The sequence below is a fragment of the Rhinatrema bivittatum genome, chromosome 6 (genome assembly GCF_901001135.1).
Source record: "Rhinatrema bivittatum chromosome 6, aRhiBiv1.1, whole genome shotgun sequence".
Taxonomy (NCBI): domain Eukaryota; kingdom Metazoa; phylum Chordata; class Amphibia; order Gymnophiona; family Rhinatrematidae; genus Rhinatrema; species Rhinatrema bivittatum.
This window is the reverse complement of record NC_042620.1, coordinates 212,893,185-212,913,360: the sequence shown is the minus strand read 5'-3', so window position 1 is coordinate 212,913,360 and position 20,176 is coordinate 212,893,185. Positions and strand designations below refer to the sequence as shown.

Below are 20,176 nucleotides of genomic sequence, written 5' to 3'. Positions count from 1 at the left end.
GCAAAAAGGGACAGTTAAATAGGACTTCTGCTAGGCCTCAGCACCTGCCAAGCACGCCATGCCTGTACACACACACACACACACACACACACATACACACACACACATACCTCTTCACCAGCTATCAGACTGCATGCTGTCAATAAACAGTCATCATGCAACCCATTCTTCTGAATCAGCCCTATATCAATTTCATTAGGTGGTCCTTGATACTCCACGTTCCAGCCATCACAGTATCCTTAAATTCCGTGAACAGCTTCTTAACACCCACCACCTAAAGTAGCAAGCCTTTGTGATAGCTTCAGCTCTGGGTAGCCTGCACACCCCCAAATAAGTGGACTATTAGGACCACTCCAAGTACTAGTTGGAAAAGCATCCAGGTGGGGGGACAGTGTCCATGACAGATAAATGTCTAATAACACATACACACAAGACTGCATATTTGATGTGTGATGTTGGCAGCTTTCACAACTTCGACCCCCTCTCAATCGGGTCGATACAGTAACGTGCGGTTGAAGATTTCCCGTCTGTAACGTGCTGGGAGCGCACAATATAGACGAGTAAGGCGATCCAGTGATACAGTCTCCAGTTTCACGCGTCCTTAGCGCTTCCTAAAACAGACGCATAACCCTTTCCGCACCCAGCATGTAAATGAACGAAAAAGCTGTATAATGAAGGAATTAGCTATTCCCCTCCGATACAGTATCGGGCGCTGATACTATCTCCTCAGTAACCGGCTGTTTTGCCGCGGCCTAACGTGTAGTTTACCGCCTCCCCCTAGTAGGCGTTAGTGTAGTGTAAAAAACATTGCTTACCTGCCCTGGTCCCGTCCGGTCTCCGGTCCAGCTCGTCCGGTCTCCAGTGTAGCCCCAGTCCGGTCTCCTGCAGCCCTGTCCGGTCCCCTCCTCCCGAAGCAAAAAAAAAACAAAACGAAAAAGTAGCAAGGCTCGGGCCTGCTACGGTAGTCCCTTCTCCCTTCCTCCCGATTTCGCCAAAATCGCACGGCCTCCCGAAATCTCACGGCCTTCTCCCTTCCTCCTGATTTCGCCAAAATCGCACGGCCTCCCTTCTCGACTTCCCTCCCGATTTCGCCAAAATCGCACGGCCTCCCTTCTCGACTTCCTCCCGATTTCGCCAAAATCGCATGGCCATTCATCCAGGCAGAGGGAGCCGGCGGTCATCGGCTCCCTCTGCCTGGATGACCGCACAGCCCCCGCCGGAATGAATGCCCGTGCGATTTTGGCGCTCATGCCATGGGCGCCAAAATCGCACGGCCCCCGCCGGAATGAATGCCCGTGTGTCGTGACGTCACGGCAGTCACGTACTACTCGTTTGATACGGGTTTGACTAAGCAAACCTAAATCACGCTTACTTGTTTCTGATTGGTCACGGCAGTCACCGGCTCCCTCTGCCTGGATGGACGCCCGTGCGAAATCGGGAGGAAGGGAGAAGGGCCTTGCTACTTTTTCGTTTTTTGGTTTTTTTTTTGCTTCGGGAGGAGGGGACCGGACGGGGCTGCAGGAGACCGGACAGGGGCTGGACCGGAGACCGGACGGGACCAGGGCAGGTAAGCAATGTTTTTTACTACACTATCACCTACTAGGGGAAGGCGGTAAACATATTTTTGGTTTTCTGTTTTTTACACTTTTTTACACTTCCTGGTGCCTGTCATTTCAAATGTCATTTCAAATGTCATTTGAAATGACATTTGAAATGACAGGTACCAGCGCACCCAGGTTACTGTATAGGCGCTGTACTCAGCGCCTATACAGTAAAATGGGTTGCGCGGGCATAACCCTTCCCTATCGCTTCACAGCCGCGGCATGCATTTGCATGCAATTAGAAGAGAGTATCAGGCGCTAGGTCTAGAGAACTGTGCGTGCGGGGAGGAAGGGTGCGCCTGACACTGCCGTACTGTTTCTACCGCGGCCTTACTGTATCGACCCGAATGTTAGGTATAAACTGTGAATATACTCTAGTCTAAACAATGAAACCCAGAAGTGTAAGAATACCTATTCTCAAAACTTGAAAAGATAGCAGATATGTATACATGAAATTACACATCAATGTAAATTCATTTAAAAAATGACCATCATACCAAGATTTTGTTAGGCTTATCATGCTAGGTTGCAATTTTGCCCATATCAAGTGCTTATATTTTTAATCATCAGTCATCCTTAGTTTAGTGAGGGACCTCCTCTCACTAAAAGTGTACCCCAAACCCTTTAATCTCCGTTTTTATTTTTTTTTGAAAAAAATGTTTATGCACTTAAAAAGATCATTTATACAATTTGGACAACACTTATCTTTAAAGTTGTCTTCAAAAAATATATGGGATGCTGACTGAGAGATGTTCCCACAATGTTTGAATGTTAAACTCCGGACATTGCAATGTTTCATAAGATAAAAGAATCTTCCTTCCTCAGGGGCGAGATGAATCGTTGTTGGAAATAATTTCAGCAAAATCCCATATTTTCTATAAGAAAAAAAATCAGTAAGTTTCTTTTTTTAAAAAAGAGGGGTGAAAATGCTGTACACATCTCAAAAAACGACAGGGACTTAAGAATGCATTGAAATCACTTACTTGCAAACAGTTTGGAGAGGTGGTCACTCTGTGCAGTACACTTGAATCTCTTAAAAAGGCGCTAATTAGGACAAACAGAACAAAACAAAAGATGAAAGGAAAAAAAGGAAAACCACAAGACATTTGAACAATAGCTGGCAAAATGCATTCAAAGGGCAAACTGGATTTGCAAACACACTCACTGCTTTCCTACCACTGCGGATTAGAGGCAGGAAATAGCTGCGAGGCCACTGGTAGTGAAAGCTGCTAAACCTGTCCTGACTCATCTCTGCAGTTAAGAAGGAAAAAAAATGTGGGAACTGAGCACACAATTCACTATAAGTGTCCCAAATTTGAACCAACCAATAAAGATTAAGATACTTTCATAAAGTATGCTATAAGGACTATTTCATAGTGTGCATGCTCTATTTCCCCTGCAAATCTATTAATTCATAATTTTAAATTGGAATGGGGGCACTCACTGGGGCCGATGCAATAAGGTTGCATAGAAAGCGGGCGCTGAACAGTCAGCGCCCGCTTTCTTAACGCGCCCCAGGTGACCCCAAGGGGGGCGCCATGCAAGATTTAAATGTTTAAATGAGGGGGGGGGTCGGTTTCGTGACCAGCGTACGGCAGTCATGGAAACCGATTGGGTCCATGTAGCAAGGAGGTGCAACGACCCTAGCGCCTCCTTGCTAATGTGACCCCCTCATTTAAATATTGCATGGCGCCCCCTTGGGGCGCCTGGGGGCGCATTAAGGAGAGCGGGTGCTGACTGTTCATAATGATATTAAGTAGGAGGCAGTACAGAAAAGCATTTTTTTTCTGCTTTTCTGTACTTTTTTTTTTTTAAATGCACAGCTATTAACGCCTGCTCCAGGCAAGCATTCATAGACGACAGTTAAATGTACATGTTCGAGACACACATTTTTTTTTTTTTTTGCATCGGGAGTGAATGCCTAATAGCCTCATTCATATGCATTTGTATGTGATGAGCGCTATTAGATTCACTCCGCGTTCGACGCGCGTTGAATATGCACTAATCCCCTTATTGCATTAAGGGACTGATTAGTGCCTATTATACCCGGGGGGTAATAGCACATCGAAAACGCGCGTCCAAGCCCCCTGCATATGCACCTCCCTGAGTCCTACCTCCTCCCTACGAACCTTTAACTCTGTCCTACATGCCTGTCTCACCAGGAGGTTCAAGGCAGTAGAGGCAGCATGAATCGAGGTGATATGTCCACTCTTTCATTGGCAGTGGTTCTGTTGGACACAGCTGCCTCTCAGTGCAATGCCCATCAAGCTGAGGTCACCTACAGGAAATGGGGCTGCCTCCTAACCCTATGGCTCTTTGTGTGTGTGTGTGTGTGAATGGTTTGTTTTTTGGGGTTTTGTTGTTTTTTTTTTAAAACTGAGCTTGTATGAGCAAAGGCTTAAGGCAGCCCATTCCTTTCATTCCTTTGTTTTTTGCCTGATGCTGGCACAAAGACCTAAATAAAGCCTTCTCTCTCTTCTTACTTATTTTATTTTTTAGGCAGAAGGAGCAGCCACTGTTATTGGAGGAGGGGTAGAATGTTTACCCAAACTGGAGAAAAGAAACGCAATGCAGAAGGAAGAGACTGGCATCTGGTTGGGTGCCTTCTTTTAGCTCCATGCTGTTCTCTCCTGCCCCAGTCACATTCAAATAGCCTGAACAAGCTCCAGGATTTGCAAGAATGAGCATGCCTGCCCCTCTCTCCCCACCTCACTGTGTCAACGGACTGTGGATGCTGCACCCAGCACATCATTTGCCCGGGTCTGGAAGTATGCAAGCAGGTTATGTGGGCCAGAAATCAGGGGCGGCACACCTTGGTTTGGGATGCTGAGCCAGGCCTGCATTAGGAATAAGCAATAGAGGCGACTGCTTAGGGCGCCAAATTTTCAAGGTGCCAATTATTCGGACCAAGGAAGAAGCTGCTCCTGGTTGCTCTAGGGCCGTGTGACACCATTGCTTCAAAGGGATGCTGCTGCTGTGGCCCTATGCTGAGGGGTCCAGTGAACCCAGAAATAAGGTGTGCTGGCTGCACAGCTCAGGAGGCGCCAGGATAATGTGCCAATCTTGCTCCATGGTTGGCCCTACTCCCACCGTGAGCTGCCAGAAACTCAAGGAATGTCGGACCAGCTCTGCCCCACTCATGCTGCCTGCAATAGATACAATATCTCCTCCCCTTCCTTCCCAAAAACAATATGGGTGCCTGGTTGCCATTGGTGCTCATGCACTCAACAAAGTGCCAGACACTAACTTCCTCTTGCTCCTTTGAGTTTGTTGCTCAATTAGTTCTGGTCACTGCTATGGCTGTGGTGTCATATCATGTATAGCTTAGGAAGGGAGTAAGGAATTTTCCTTACTTTTATTCTCTTTTGTAATCCAGCTGTCAAAGCAACAGTCCTCAGTTGGGGAGCACAGATTTTGCTCCCCTCAGTACCTGGCATGCATGAATCCTTAAATCTCATCTGTAGGCCTAGCTGCTGTACTACAGTTGGAAGTCCTCCCCTTAACACATGAGGGGAGAAGCTGAAGTAGGCAGCCCATTGGCTGCCAATAAACACATGCATTCAATACAAAATGGAAAATTGGGCATTAAAATGGGAGATGAAATTTAATGTGGATAAGCGCAAGGTGATGCCATATAAGGAAAAATAACCAATGTTATAGTTACACAATGTTAGGTTCCATATTAGGTGCTACCACCCAAGAAGAAGATCTAGGCATCATAGTGGATAACACATTGAAATCGTCGGTTCAGTGTGCTGCGGCAGTCAAAAAAAAAAGCAAACAGAATGGGAATATTAGAAAGGGAATGATGAATAAAACGGAAAATGTCATAATGCCTCTGTATCACTCCATGGTAAGACCACCAAACCTTGAATACTGTGTACAATTCTGGTCGCCACATCTCAAAAAAGATATAGTTGAGATGGAGAAGGTACAGAAAAAGGGCGACCAAAATGATAAGGGGAATGGAACAGCTCCCCTATGAGGAAAGACTAAAGAGATTAGGACTTTTCAGCTTGGAGAAGAGACGGCTTGAGGGGGGATATGATAGAGGTGTTTAAAATCATGAGAGGTCTAGAACGGGTAGATGTGAATCGGTTATTTACTCTTTCAGATAATAGAAAGACTAGGGGTCACTCCATGAAGTTTGCATGTGCACATTTAAAAACTAATCGGGAGAAAGTTCTTTTTCACTCAGGCACAATTAAACTCTGTAATTGTTGCCCGAGGATGTGGTTAGTGCAGTTAGTATAGCTGTGTTTAAAAAGGATTGGATAAGTTCTTGGAGGAGAAGTCCATTATCTGCTATAATTAAGTTGACTTAGAAAATAGCCACTGCTATTACTAAACAACATTAACATGGATAGACTTAGTTTTTGGGTACTTGCCAGGTTCTTATGGCCTGGTTTGACCTCTGTTGGAAACAGGATCTGGGCTTGATGGACCCTTGGGTCTGACCCAGTATGGCATGTTCTTATGTTCTTATTGGATTTAAGAGTTCTACTTCAAATTTAATTCTCCTTGGGGTCAATGCGATACTAAAGACACATATCCTATGTGCTGTCTCTGATCCTCTGGACGCATTATTGCTTGATATTCCTTCACCCCTGACAAGCCAGTCTTGAGTCCATGAGAGAAAAGACCTTCCCCGTAGTTGGCCCCACTCTTTGAGACACACTTTCACTGCAGTTACTAGCATAGCTGAGCCAAAGGAATTCAAGAAGTTCCTGAAGACCACCACCTTTTTAAAGTTACTTTTATAAGCTTAGTTCCCCCCTCTTTTAGTGGGGCGTATCAACATACTAGCATCCCAGATATCTGCCTACAACACCTAACATAAGAGTAGGTCTATGTTGTGTTTTATTGTAGTATTTTGTCATTCTCAGTATGTGTATTCTTTATATATACCACCCCGAACTTTGGAGGTCACAGGCTAAAAATAATTTTTAAATAAATAAGTAAGCACAAACAATAAAATAGAGCAGTGAAGAGCCATTCTTCTCCTTGTTCCAGCCCCCTCCCCTGCTGACCTCACAGTGCTGCTGGTTGCTGGAGAAGGTTTGAAAGGCTTTTCTCTGCTCACCCATATTCTCCTCTTTCCCCCATACCCTATCCTCCTTTGCCTTCAACCAGCAGCGGTGGAAGACAAGAGGGGAGAGTTGAGGCTGGAAGAGGACAGCTCATAAGAGCAAGTCAGCTCCCTGCTCCAGTCCTCCCCACCCTGTCTGACCTCCCACCTCACCTAGAGTAAAGGGCTCTTCTCTAGTCTGTACTGAAGGGGAGGGCCTGCCCCAATCCCAGCAACTCACTGTGCTCCCAAGACTTGACATTTAGTTGACTGCAGATTTGGGGAAGGAGTAACCTAGAGCTCTGGTTAGGCCAAAATGATTTCTGGCAAGGGAAAGGGGATGAATGCTGAAAAGAGGTGAGCAGATCAGGATGAACATAGTTGATGAATACCTGGGGTGGGGGGGGGGGGGAGCACATGAACTGAATGGTGGGGAAGGTGAGCATGTGAACGCTTGAAGAAGGAAAGGTCCAAAAGAGGATAAATGTTTCTGGGGCTTAGTAATGTGAAAACGAGTGAACGTTGCAAGAGATGGGGTACAGCATAAGGAGGAGTTTCTGCTGTGGAGGAGATGAGGAGAGGGTAAATATTGTTTCCCTCCTCGTCTCTAGTCAGTAATGCAAAATGGACTATCTAGCACCTTATTCTTCTCCAAGGTCCACGCTGCCATCTTTTCTGCAAAAGATATAAGGGGACCATAGGGCTTTGTATGAGAACCATATGGGGGAATGCTGGGCATCACAAGAACAGAGAAAGGCAGAAGAAGAATGTGAGAGAGCCCAGGGGGAAGATATGTGTGCAAGAAAGCCAGTAGTGGTGCTTTTACGGGGTGAAAAAATAGAAATAGGGTCAGGATAGGGCAGAAGTGGTAATAAGGGTGTGGGATATTAAAGGGGGATGGAGGGTGAGGATGGGTGACAGTGAAAGTGGACAAGAGCTAGAAGTGGTGAAAGGGGAAATGGAGAGTAGCAGAGCCAGAAGGGGTGATGGAGTGGGGAGAATGAAAACCAGAGATGTGATGGGGCGGAGGGTGAAAGAGCCAGAGATGGTGACTAGGAAGTGTTTGAGATAAACACACAAGAGGACAGTGTAAATGCTTCAGGAGGGAGTGACTTGAAAAAGAGTGAATGTTAGTGGGAGTGGTTTGTGTATGAGAGCCAGAAGGGGTGATACTAGAGGTTGTATGTGTATGTGAGAGAGCCAGAAAGGACGCTGGAGGGGAGGGGTTAGAGGAAGAAAGTAAGGAGATGGAGGCAGAGAAGATAAGGATGGAGGCAGGGGAGATAAGTGCTGAGCTGAGGGAAAGGAGGGGGTGGGCAAAGTAGCACAAAGGGCGAGAGGGGGCATTAATGTTGGGGCCAATGAGCTCCTTTTGTTGCTCTTGTGAGAGTTGGGGAATGTTATGCTGGGGCTGCTGAGAGAGACACTGGCAGGGAGAGGATGGGGCAAGAGAAAGAGAGACAGACAGACACTGGGCAGAGGAGGGAATAGAGAAAGAAGGAAATGTTGGTCAGACATAGGGGAGGATACATTGGGATGATTGAGAGATATACCGGTGGGGACAAGTGAGAGTATTGAGAGAGACTAGTGAGAGCAGGGTAAGAAATTTGAGAGAGATTGGTGAGATGAATGAGAGATTGGGAAAGACAGGATGGGATTGAATGGGAGAGACTGATGGGGACAAGGTGGGAGAATTGAGAGAGAACTAGACACAGAGTAGAGGAACTGAAAGAGGCTGCTGGGTACAGGCTAGGATTTAGAGAGAGAGACTGGTGGGAACAGGGTGGGGATGAGACTTGGGGGGACAAAGTGGATGGACTGAGAGAGACTAGTGGAGGATTGAGAGAGAGATTGAAAGCAACAGGATGGGGTTGAAAGAGAAACTGGTGGGGACAAGGTGGGTGGATTGAAAGACAGAGAGAGAGAGAGAGAGAGAGAGATACTGTTGGAGAAGAGGGGACACCCCTTACCCCAGGGAAGTTTAAATAAATTTTGGCATGGGGGAGCATAGAGGGAGCAGAGGGAATTTAAAGTTGGGCAAATGTTTTTACTGCCAACCAATCAACCTGGTCCAGCCAAACTGGGAGTGAGGCAACCTCTTTGTCCGAGGGGCCTATATACACCTGCTACCCCTCCTGAGCTACCCATACCTCACCATCGTACCATTTATCTCCTGACAACATGAGGCTCTTTAATGCTCTGCATTCTGATTTCTTGGCTCATGAAAGATTGGTCACTCCTGTTCTACAGAAACGGTTAGCCAATGGTTTCATTTAGTAAAGTTACTCAAGGTGCTGTGCATGTCAAGCGCTAAAATAGAAATTAAGAGCTCATTACAAGGTTGCAGAAAGATGACAGAAATAATTTTGGTTGAATTTATTGGGATAAACACAATCGACTATACCTCCCACAGTAATCTGGATTTTTTGCCAAACAATTTGGATTTATGTAAATATTGAAGATTCAAAACATTTTGCATTTTTGGTGGCAGAAAATGTAGTTTTATGTTTTTTTAAAAGTGTACCCCTAGTTCTGTTTGTGCAGGCATAGAGCCCATTGAAAACAAAGAATCGGGTTTCCTCAGTCACTTCTACGGAAATAATCTATTGCATCATTTTGCTTCTCAGCCTTTTTGTCTAAGATCATATGCAACTTCTGAGCCATGAGCTTCAGGGCTTTCTGGCTGAGACTTAGAACCTGTATAATGTGGTGCAGATTACAACCGTACCACTCAACCCCCACTGGGGACATCTGTGTGGACCCTACTCAACCCTGGATGATTAAACCAGCCATTAAAAAAACAAAATAGTCTTCCCATTATATTTCAAAGCTGTGGTTAAAGTTCTAAAAATCAACATAGAAATACTGTAGTCATAAAATGATTTTTTAACCAGGCTTTTCCACCTTAGGCCTAGAATATTGTCAGATATTTGAGTTGATTATTGACTTTTGCTTTTAAAATTTAAGTTTTAAAAGACTTCTTAAAAGCCTGCAGATCTATCATAAATCTCAATTGTCTTGTAAGCAAATTCCAAAGGAATAAACCCCTACATGAAAATGTTTGCTGATGTGGTCTAGTCAATCGTGCAAACAGTAGAAGGGGGTAGCTAATAACAAAGCATGTAATTGTCAGATATTTATTTATGAACATTTGATATATTGCTTTTTCCCAAAGTTGGTCTTAAGGCAGATCACAATAAATTTAAATGAACAGAGGCATTAGAACAGCTTACAGTCAAATTAGAATTTGCAAACTATGAAGCATTGGGATCCAGTACAGGAAACTCCATTTGTGATTAGTTTCAAGACCCAGTTGTGTCCCTGTTGTGTATAATACTCCTTCCTAGAGGGTACAGGAAGTTGGGTGGAAGACATGGATCTCAGGGATGCCTTAGCTTTTTTTTCCCTGAACTTAAGGTGGCTCCAGGTGCAGGATTAGTGGTACTTTGTTTCATAACAGCTGAAAGCATGGAATCTCAAAACCCCCCAAAAAACTTTTACATAGCTTTGAAATATAAATTGACATTGACAACTTATTGTCAAATATATCTCAGTCTCTTTGCTGAGGGCTTACAACCTAAAAATCAATCCCATCTAATTGGAGGGTAAAATATTCCTATCTACCATTTGTCGAACTTCAGTTTTACTTTAAAGGCTTTAAAATAATTTATTTTCCTTCATCAATGAATGGATTCATTTTAATCCCCAATTCACCCAACTAACTTTTTCCTTGGCATGCAACCCAAGAGGCACAAAAGATGAATGTCATCAGGAAAATAGAAAATGTAACCTTATACATCATATAACAAATCAGCCATGGAAGATACCACGTCCATGAGGGTTACATGACTAACTCATAATTAAGCCATGCATTTTTTTTTAAATCCTGATGAAAGTAAAAGTTAACTAACCTTTAAAAATAACTTGATATGGTTGGGTAGATGCTTTGCATTGATTTACCCATGCAAGATCATCATATTTAAAGAATTAGTTATGCAGGCACTGTTCCGAACTGCATGGGAGGAAAACAGGATGCATGGATAATGGAGAGGCAAAACTGATTACTACAAGCTATCATCATTGTGCATGGGATTTAGTTCGTCCATTTTTTTTTGCATTCTTGCAGCGCAGCTCTCTCTTCTCTCTCTCCCGCTTTCCTAAAGCTCGATTGCGTCTAGTTGTTTCATTGGGCTCTAAAATAGACGTGAGACCCTCTTTATGGCCTGCCACACCTACTAGAAAAGGCAAACTGGCTCACTGTTGCAGTCTCCCCTGTGATCTGCACACTCTTCATCTGGAGCTGAACTGCAATGACTCTGAACTCTGAAAACTAACGTTATTGCCCTAGGTACAAGCATGCTTTCACATAAATAGAAAACACTAGAGATGGAATTGGAACTGATATCGGATCCGATTCTGATTCCGATTCACATCTCTAGAAAAACACAACACATAGCACGATCATTTCCCTGTGCAGACATACTGTGCCTAGACTAACCATACTAGTATCCGATTTAAACCCGATCCTTTTGACCTTTGAAGTGGGGAGGGGGGGGGCTATTTTGAATAACTCGCATTGTTTACATTGTACGCGAACACATTAAGCTCGTATAATTGCAGACAATTACCAAAAGGAAACCACCCATTTTGTGACTGTTTTGTAAACCAGCAGCTACAGAGTACGCTCACCTGCGACTTGGTACCCGCATAATTTGTGTGGGTGGCCGAGAGGAGGTAATATTATACATGTTTTTGAGATGTCAGTACACAGCATTGTTTTACCATCGCTGTCACTCCTCTCTCCTCTCTCCCCCTGACCCTAAAGACAGCTCTGGCAATGTCGCTCTCTTTATTTTAATCTGGCCTGAAAGTGCACTTGCTCCAAATGACCACCCATAGTTTCATGCTGGATCCTTTTACCTGGGTAGGCAGTTATTTTCCTGGTTAAATGGCTTTCAAAATTGTCCTCTTGGTGTTTAATGATTTAAAAAGAAAAAGAAGCAGCTTACAAAAACCAGTGAAACCTCAAATACATAAAGGAAAATTGATATTGGAACTTAATCAGCTCTGTTGGTTTGAGAATACATTCTTCTTGAATAAGATCCTGAGGAACCAATCCATGCAAATCATCTGATATATGCCAGTTTTGGATCTTGCTGTTCAAATATTTATTTAGGCTCACATAATTAATTATTTAGTTGGTATAATATATTCTAAAATTCCATAAGAGTTTTTTTTTTGTTGTTGTTGTTTTTATTCTGGCTACATTTTTTGAGGAAGTGTTTGTTTCACACAAGTCTAAAATAACACTTAGAGGGTATTTGCAAGTTCTTCATTTTAAAAATGAGTCAAAGCAATTCAACTGAAAAGTGAAGCAGCTTCTTAGAAAAAGCAGTGTGGTATTCCGTGAGCCAACAAGAGCCGTAGCTGGCCAATTTGGCACCTGTGGCCAAGTGAAAATGTGCACCCTCACGCTATACATAACACACCACAAGCTGGGAGACGCTGTTAATTTGTTTTTGGAGGGAAATTATTTAAAACACCATCATTATTTATACCCTATAAGCAGACACAAGTGTGATCCTGGTCAAAAATGTTTACCTTAGGTTTCACTTCTACCCAACTGATCAGTAATCTCTAGTTTGTTATGCAATAGGGAGTTGAAGAGAGAAAGTGTGCCTTTAAGCCATGACGGTGTCAAACACTTTCTGCTTCTAGTGAATTATAAGATTTTTTATTATATTAAACTAATGATATTCTAGATCTCATTAACAGCAAGCAAACTCCATCCACTACCAGGCACATTGTGATGCATCACAAAACCCAGCCAACCAAAAACACACTAGGCACCTTTATAGCAATCCTATCATACCATAACAGCACTAACACCCAGGACTTATACAGCAGCAACCTTGCTTACGAGTTAGCGTCTCTCACGCAAACCCAGTGCTAAAAAGGCAGACATTAGGTATCACATTTCCTCCCCCACTCAAATATGGAAAGGTGTACTGGCGTAACTCAAGTTTTCCCTAGCACTGGAAACTTACAGGGTCATTCTTCAAAACGCGATGGGCCGATTATCGCGTGCGTTAGGGCCTTATGACGTGCGTTAAAGCCCTAACGTACGAGATAACGAGCGCATTGCGACAAAATTTAAATGAGGGGAAGGGGTTTGGGTGGGATTTAAAAAATGTTACGCTGCGGGCAATAATGTTTTACATAGTGTTCACCACAGCAACAACTGCGGCAGGAGAAAGCACACCACAACAATGCGGCCGGGTGCATATTATCACACCCCCCCCACCCCTTTTCTGGCCACACCTCTTCATTACGTTATATTTTAACGGAATAAAAAAATCTAGGCCTTAATTCCTAATCAGAATTGGAATAATGTTTCCAGGGTTAATGTTACTCTGTGGGTGGTAGCTGGAGTTTCAGTGCTGGGACCTGTAATCTGGATTTTATGCATAGAAAACATGCTTTGTTCACATGCGTTCCTGCTATGAAAACATTTTTGTGCATATAAATCATGTTTCATGTGCAGAAAACATGCTCTGTGTGTACAAAGCATATTTTGAATATATTAAAGACTTTTCTGTGCATAAAAGTGCTTGTTTTTTATGTGCATAAATCATGAGTCTGAGAGCAGGCTAAAATGTGCAAAAGGCTGAGTGCACATTTTAACTCTGGTTTATGCACTTTTTAATTCTCAATGCATTAGTAGACCATTTGCTGACTGCATCAGGAGTTACATTTTTTTTCTGTATGGATTGAAAATCTGTACACTGAATTTCAGGACTTTCTTACATCAGGTCCCTAGACAGTGGTTATTTATCATGAATAATTATCACCCCATCAACTGTTATTTTAACAGTAATTTTATTTTCATTATAAACTCTTGTGTCTCATTCTGCCCCTACTCTCCCTTCTCTTCACCTATCTCACTTTATCTAACAGTACTCCTTCTGTTCACTATTTCTTCTCTCTTTCCTTTTCTACTATAAAATGACATTGAATTAAGAACTTATTAAATAATAAATAATTAGAAAAAACAAATAAGAGATACTATGAAACACCTAACATGGTCATGTTTTTTTTTTATTATTCCCTGCATCTTTGGTACCACCCTAAGCATCCATTCTATGCCGTGACCTTAAACTATGACAGTCATAACATGGACAGAGATAGTATCGTAATAAACCCCTGTTTTGTAATAAACAGTTGGTTGACGTTAATCTAAGCTTGTAATGTTGAAAGAAACAAAACCTCAATAAAAATGATAAACAAAAAAAAAATTCCCTGCATCAGGATAATATTATTATACTAAAAGTGCACACAGCAGACAAACATAAAACATACATATGACAAGGTAAAAAAATAAAAGCAAAAATAATAGTTTATTTTTTTTAACTTTTTATTTATAAGATTTCAAATAACAACCAAGAAAAAAATCTTAAGAACATAAGAAAAAATAAATTTCTACACCAAACAAAAAAAAAAAATCCTTATAAATTGTTAGTAGTTCACAATAAAGGGAACATAAGAACATAAGAAGTTGCCATACTGGGTCAGACTGAGGGTGAATCAAGCCCAGCATCCTGTTTCCAACAGTGGCCAATCCAGGTTTCAAGTACCTGGCAAGTATCCAAACATTAAATAGATCCCATGCTGCTAATGTCAATAATAGCAGTGGCTATTCTCTAAGTCAACTTGATTAATAGCAGTTTATGGACTTCTCCTCCAGTAACTTATCCAAACCTTTTCTGAACCCAGCTATACTACCTGCCCTAACCACATCTTCCAGCAATGAATTCCAGAGTATAATAGTGTGTTGAGTGAAAAAGAATTTTCTCTGATTTGTTTTAAATGTACTACCCACTCATATTTGAAGAAATCAATATATAAAGATATACATGGGTACAGAAGCCCAGAATGACTCAGCTATATAATGAGCATTCATTATTCCACTGAGGGAGTAACCTTGGAGACCAGGGAAAAGGGAAAGTCCAACAAATGCCGTCTAGCGGTAATAAAATAGAAAGTTGCATGGGATTAATAAAACACATATTTCACCCCCCTCAAATTTAACAACACACCTACAAGGAAAATTCAATCAAAATAACCCTCCCAATTGTAGTACACCAGATCTTAATAAAATAAATGTCTTCCTCTTCATTTGTGTTGCCCTGGCCATGTCAGGAAAAATATTAATTTTAAGATCTAAACAGGGAGTTATCCTATTACAAAAGAAAAGCTTCAAAACAAAAGTCCCCATTAGACGCAACCAAGAAAGTGACCAAAAGGTTTGAAGAAGAAACCTCTTCATCGATGTAGATTTTTCCAAAACGTCTGTCAAATTCAAAATACCCATGGAATCCTGCTAAAAGCACTGTAGAAGGATCTTTTTTCTCAGGAATCAAAATTTCCAAAAAATATTTCCTAAGCTTTTTCTTTGGAAAATGAATCAACCTAATGTCTTACTTCTTGCCACATTTTCCAAGACCTCTAATTTATTCTGCAATATGTAATGACCCTTAGATAATGTTTCTTCAGTGTAGTGAAGAACAGATCTCTTAGGTTCCATATCATGAACTCATGTAACGTGCTGAGAAATGTCTCTTTGGCAATTTTTTATCAATTGTGGCTGGCCATCTTTTTGCAAAATATACTGAGCAAGTTCAGCAGATAACGAGGTTAAAGCTTCCCAAATCAAGGGTTATGTTGAACGTTTTCACCAAAGAAAATTTTGGGGGCATCCAAATTAGAAAGTATCTGAGAACTGTCATTCAGGTCTACTCTCAGTCCCTGCCCCAGGATTTCATCTTTCTCTCTTGCCAGTGGCATCCAGGACTCTGCAGATACCACAGATGTCCAAGTCTCTGCAGCCACTACTGCTGGTCCAGAAGGCACAGCAATGAGGTCCCATCAAGCTGCGATGCAAGTGGTATGGCACAGGGCTCTCAGTTCTCTGGAGATAGCGAAAACTCCCTGTCTAGGGAACTATTAAGTGAATCCAAAACCAACGAAGTTCCCATGATGCTCCTTCCTTTGGATTCCCAGGCTGATCTGAAGTCACCAAAGTGAAAAGAAACTTATCCATAGGACTTGAAGCCAGGGTAGAAGAAACAATCAGGAAAAATACAAGTTTTCCCTTTTTGCTTCCCCATAAGTCCAAAAAAAAATGTTATTTAAAATCTTATTTCCTTTTATTTCTGCATTAAAATATCTTTGATTTAGGTGATAGTTTAGCAATCTGGTATATGTATTTGTTCATTTCTCATTTAAATTATTCGATTCATTTTTTTACCTTCACAATGTTTATTTTCTCATATTTTGCCACTGCTCATATGATTGTTTTCACTCCCATGTAGTTGGCTAGCTTCTCTTTTCTTTTCTGTAACACCAAACGGGGCCAGCCAACCAGAGGCCGGCACCATTTTTAATTACTGCCATACAACAAAATGATACCATCCAACCTGAGGCCCATGCCATTTTGTAGTACGGCAATCATCCACAATGGTGTTGGGTTGGCTGCTGGTGCCATTTTCTATTACTGCCCCAGCGAGGAAGGAGTGAATTGAGATAATTTCTACCCTGTGAAGCATCCTCATGGGGATCTTCAGATGTAGTAAGAGTTTGGAGTTGGAAGCCAGTGACTGGGGAGAAGGGTTTGAAGGGTTCTTGAGTGAGCCTGGGAGAGTTGTTTGATTCTGCAGCAGAAACAGGGCTTAATTTTAATTGAAAACAAAATTAATTTTGTTTTTCTCTCATTTTGTTTTAACAACAAAATGAAATGAAATAGGATATTTTTTTTCAAACAAAAGCAGATCCCTACAGTACATTTCTAGACTAGCTTCAGGAAAATTGGCCAAGAAAGTATTGTTAGTCCAATGAAAAGGTATATTATTTTTGCTGACATTTATTACTGTCAGTAATGAAACTTTTAAGAGGTGTTACTGTTCACAGTTTTCAAACAACAGCTAATAAATAGGGATGCGCATTTGTTTTAGACAAAAAGATAATGGCAACACAATTGTCTATTTTGTCTTGTTTCGGGAGCACCCTGAAACGAAAAACAATTGCCGAAATTTCAGAAAAATTAGTATTTCGTGTTAATGCGCACTAATGGGACAGTGCGCACTAAGGGGGTCATTTTTCAAAATGCGGTAAGGCGTTTTCGCATGCGTTAAGGGCTTATCGCATGCGATAGGCCTTTAACGCATGCGATCGCACCATATCGTATGGTGCGATGCAAATTCCAAAAATAGGAGGAGTTAGGCTGTCTGTGAAGAGCTATTGCACAGGTGTAATGCTGATTTTAACTACACCTCTTTCAAATGTGTTAGGCTGTGTGATAGCTACCGTGATGTAAGGTTTCATTGCCATTTGTGGGGGGGGGGGGGGGAGAGAGAGAGAGAGCAAGCCTGGCCATAGTATCATGACCCATAGGCAGGTATTTGTATCCCTATGGTAGGCCCACCTAGTAACTCGAGGTGGGGTTTAGGTATGAGTATAGGGGGTTAGGGGCCACTTTGACATTCTACGTGACACCTACGAACAGAACAGTGGTCTCTTGTGAAGATTTGCTGGCCTTCGGAGTGAGGAAACTCACTCCAAGATGAGATTTGGGCAAGGTTCTCTCAACCTAGCTTGATTCAAGCTAACCCCCTACACTCATACCTAAACCCCACCTCGAGTTACTAGGTGGGCCTACCATAGGGATACAAATACCTGCCTATGGGCCATGATATTATGGCCAGTCTCTCTCTCTCTCTCTCTCTCTCTCACACTCTCATCTAGGACCATTAACAATGGTCCCCCAGTGGTTGAATGCAGGAAATACAACAGATCTGAAATGGTATTGCAATTTGCAATAACTTAGCTCTTCACACAGGTAATTAGCACAAATTGCAATAAAACACACCCCTTTTGCTATCGCATGCGGTACTTACCACATTTTGATAAATCCAGGCCTAAGTCCCATTAGCGCACACTAAGTCCGAAATTAGGAAACACAAAAAGAAAACACCCCTGAACCATTTAAAAAATGAAATAGCACAAAAAACCCAAAAAGAAAACAACACAATACATAGCATAGGTTGAACACATAATAAGTTATAGAAAAGTGATGTATGCCTTATTAAATGTTCAACCTATACTATGTATTTCACTACCTCCTAAATGCATGCAACATACAAAAAAACATCTTGAGAATATAACCCAATAAGGCCTGGTGACTGTTAATCAACTTTCCTGCCTATTGATTGCAGTTCCTCTTTCATCTTTATCTGGAATAAGCCCTGCTAGATGGCTTATGTTGTAATTTCTGCTTTAAACACTGAACAGTAATACGTCAATTATTGTTCAGAGTTTAAAGTAAAAATTTCAACATAACCAATCTCAAAAACAGCTACAATATGTTGAAAGTAAATGTTACCCCACCATTATAGCTACTGCAAATCACTTGCCTTTTCGAATACATAAAGTTTTCCAAACTAATTTTGATCCATGTTGGTAAGGGTAGCTCACAATTGTCTAGCTTTTGTGCCTCCCTACTGGTGTCTAATACTATGTTGAGTCTTACCTGCAGAAAAGGAACATTATGTATATTGCCCCTCAGTGCATAGGCATCCCAACAAAGAATGTTTGATCACAGACATGGCAATGGTCTTTTGCTTTGCTTGTTCTGTAAAATAATGAGTAGAAAGCTGAAAACTAATTTTTATCTAATGTCTTAAAAATGTAACTTCTATGTTTTGTCTCTCATTTCAGATTTCATCTTCTGACAGATTATGCCTCTCACAGGAAACACAACACAGTTGGGGAACTACACAAATCTGAGCTGCCCAAATATTGATGAATTCCGAAATCAAGTATACTCCACAGCATATTCTCTGTTCACTTTTTTTGGCTTCTTCGGTAACAGTTTTGCATTGTATGTCCTTATAAGAACATACAGTCAGAAGACAGCCTTTCATATTTACATGCTGAATCTTGCAGTATCAGACCTCCTTTTCATATGCACCCTGCCTCTTCGGGTGGTATATTACGTCAACAAGGGCAAATGGTTCTTCGGGGACTTTATGTGTAGGATCAGTTCTTATGCTTTCTATGTCAATCTATATTGTAGCATTTTTATCTTGACAGCAATGAGCTTTTTTCGTTTTGTAGCCATAGTATTTCCCGTCCAGAATCTCAAGCTAGTGAATGTGAAAAATGCCAGGCTTGTGTGTATTGGCATTTGGATCTTTGTGACACTGGCTAATATTCCATTTCTAATAACTGGCTCAAGTGTGAAAGGAAACAAAACAAAGTGCTTTGAACCTCCATCTTCTGTCAAAAGTCTGATCATCATGAACTATATTTCATTAATTTTTGGCTTCACTATCCCTTTTATCATCATACTGGTTTGTTATACTATGATTATAAAGACCTTATTGAATAACGTCATGAACAGGCAACAAGCAAATCGTAAAAAAGCAGTCCGTATGATCATCATTGTAATGGCCGTCTTCTTCATCAGCTTCATGCCATATCACATTCAGCGTACAGTCCACCTTCACTTTCTACATCGACAGGAAACCTGTGAAGAAACCATTCACATGCAGAAATTGGTAGTGATAACCCTGGCCCTAGCAGCCTCCAACTGCTGCTTTGACCCCCTCTTGTATTTCTTTTCAGGAGAGAACTTCAGGAGAAGACTTTCTACTTTGCGAAAGCCTTCTTTGACAAGTATACCCCAATCATCCAAAAGGAAGAAATCCTTAATCGCACAAGAGAAATCTGATCTATTTCAAGAAGATCAAAACAAACAAGACAGCAGTGAAAGTTAGTTTTGCTTTTTTAGCGAATCAGCTTGTCTGCCCGACATATGAATCACATTTCCAAGCCAGTTCTTTGGTCTTCATTGCAGCTCAAAAGACAAATCTGTGACAATCACACACTGCATAAAAAAACAAGGGACAGTGCGAGAGAAGTTGTTTGGGTATACCTGTGAACAACATCCTATTTTTGGGTGGCTTCTCATGTTCTCTGGCAATGAACGCTGTGCAGATTCTTTGCTGTTCATGACACTGCGCAGTGTAAGAATTTCCCAAGGATCTTGTACATAAGCTTTTGAGACCACAATGTATCTTCTTCAGATGTGACATGCTGAGCAAAAATTAAAAGGACCTAAATGAAATAATTGTAACATAAAATTTATTAATATAATTTCCTGCCATTTTTTGCAGATATACTGTATCAAATGCTAAGCTTGGGAACCACTATAATAAAAATAGCCTATGAAATATATTAAATTATGTTTATGTGGCATTACAAAATTTATGACAAACTTTATAGGTACAGTGGGGTCAATATTCAAATACTGGTTGGTTAAGTAATTTAGCCAGATAGCACTTATCTGGATAAGTTACAAGGATATTCAGCGGCACAGCTAGGATGCTGAATATCCATATATATATATATATTGCAACTTAGCTGGAAACATTAAATCCATCTAAGTTTA

General features: G+C 41.5%; 1 protein-coding gene across 2 annotated transcripts in view; it reads left to right on the top strand.

Moving 5' to 3' along the window:
• Positions 1-19,666, top strand: part of CYSLTR1 (cysteinyl leukotriene receptor 1) — a 48,597-nt gene extending 28,931 nt beyond the window's left edge. For both annotated transcript variants that reach the window (XM_029606524.1, XM_029606526.1), the window contains exon 2: positions 18,442-19,666. In XM_029606524.1, coding sequence (XP_029462384.1) covers positions 18,462-19,502 — 1,041 coding nt within the window. In that variant the 5' untranslated portion in view covers positions 18,442-18,461 and the 3' untranslated portion in view covers positions 19,503-19,666. The remainder of the gene's footprint in view (positions 1-18,441) is intronic.
• The last annotated feature ends 510 nt before the right edge of the window (positions 19,667-20,176 follow it).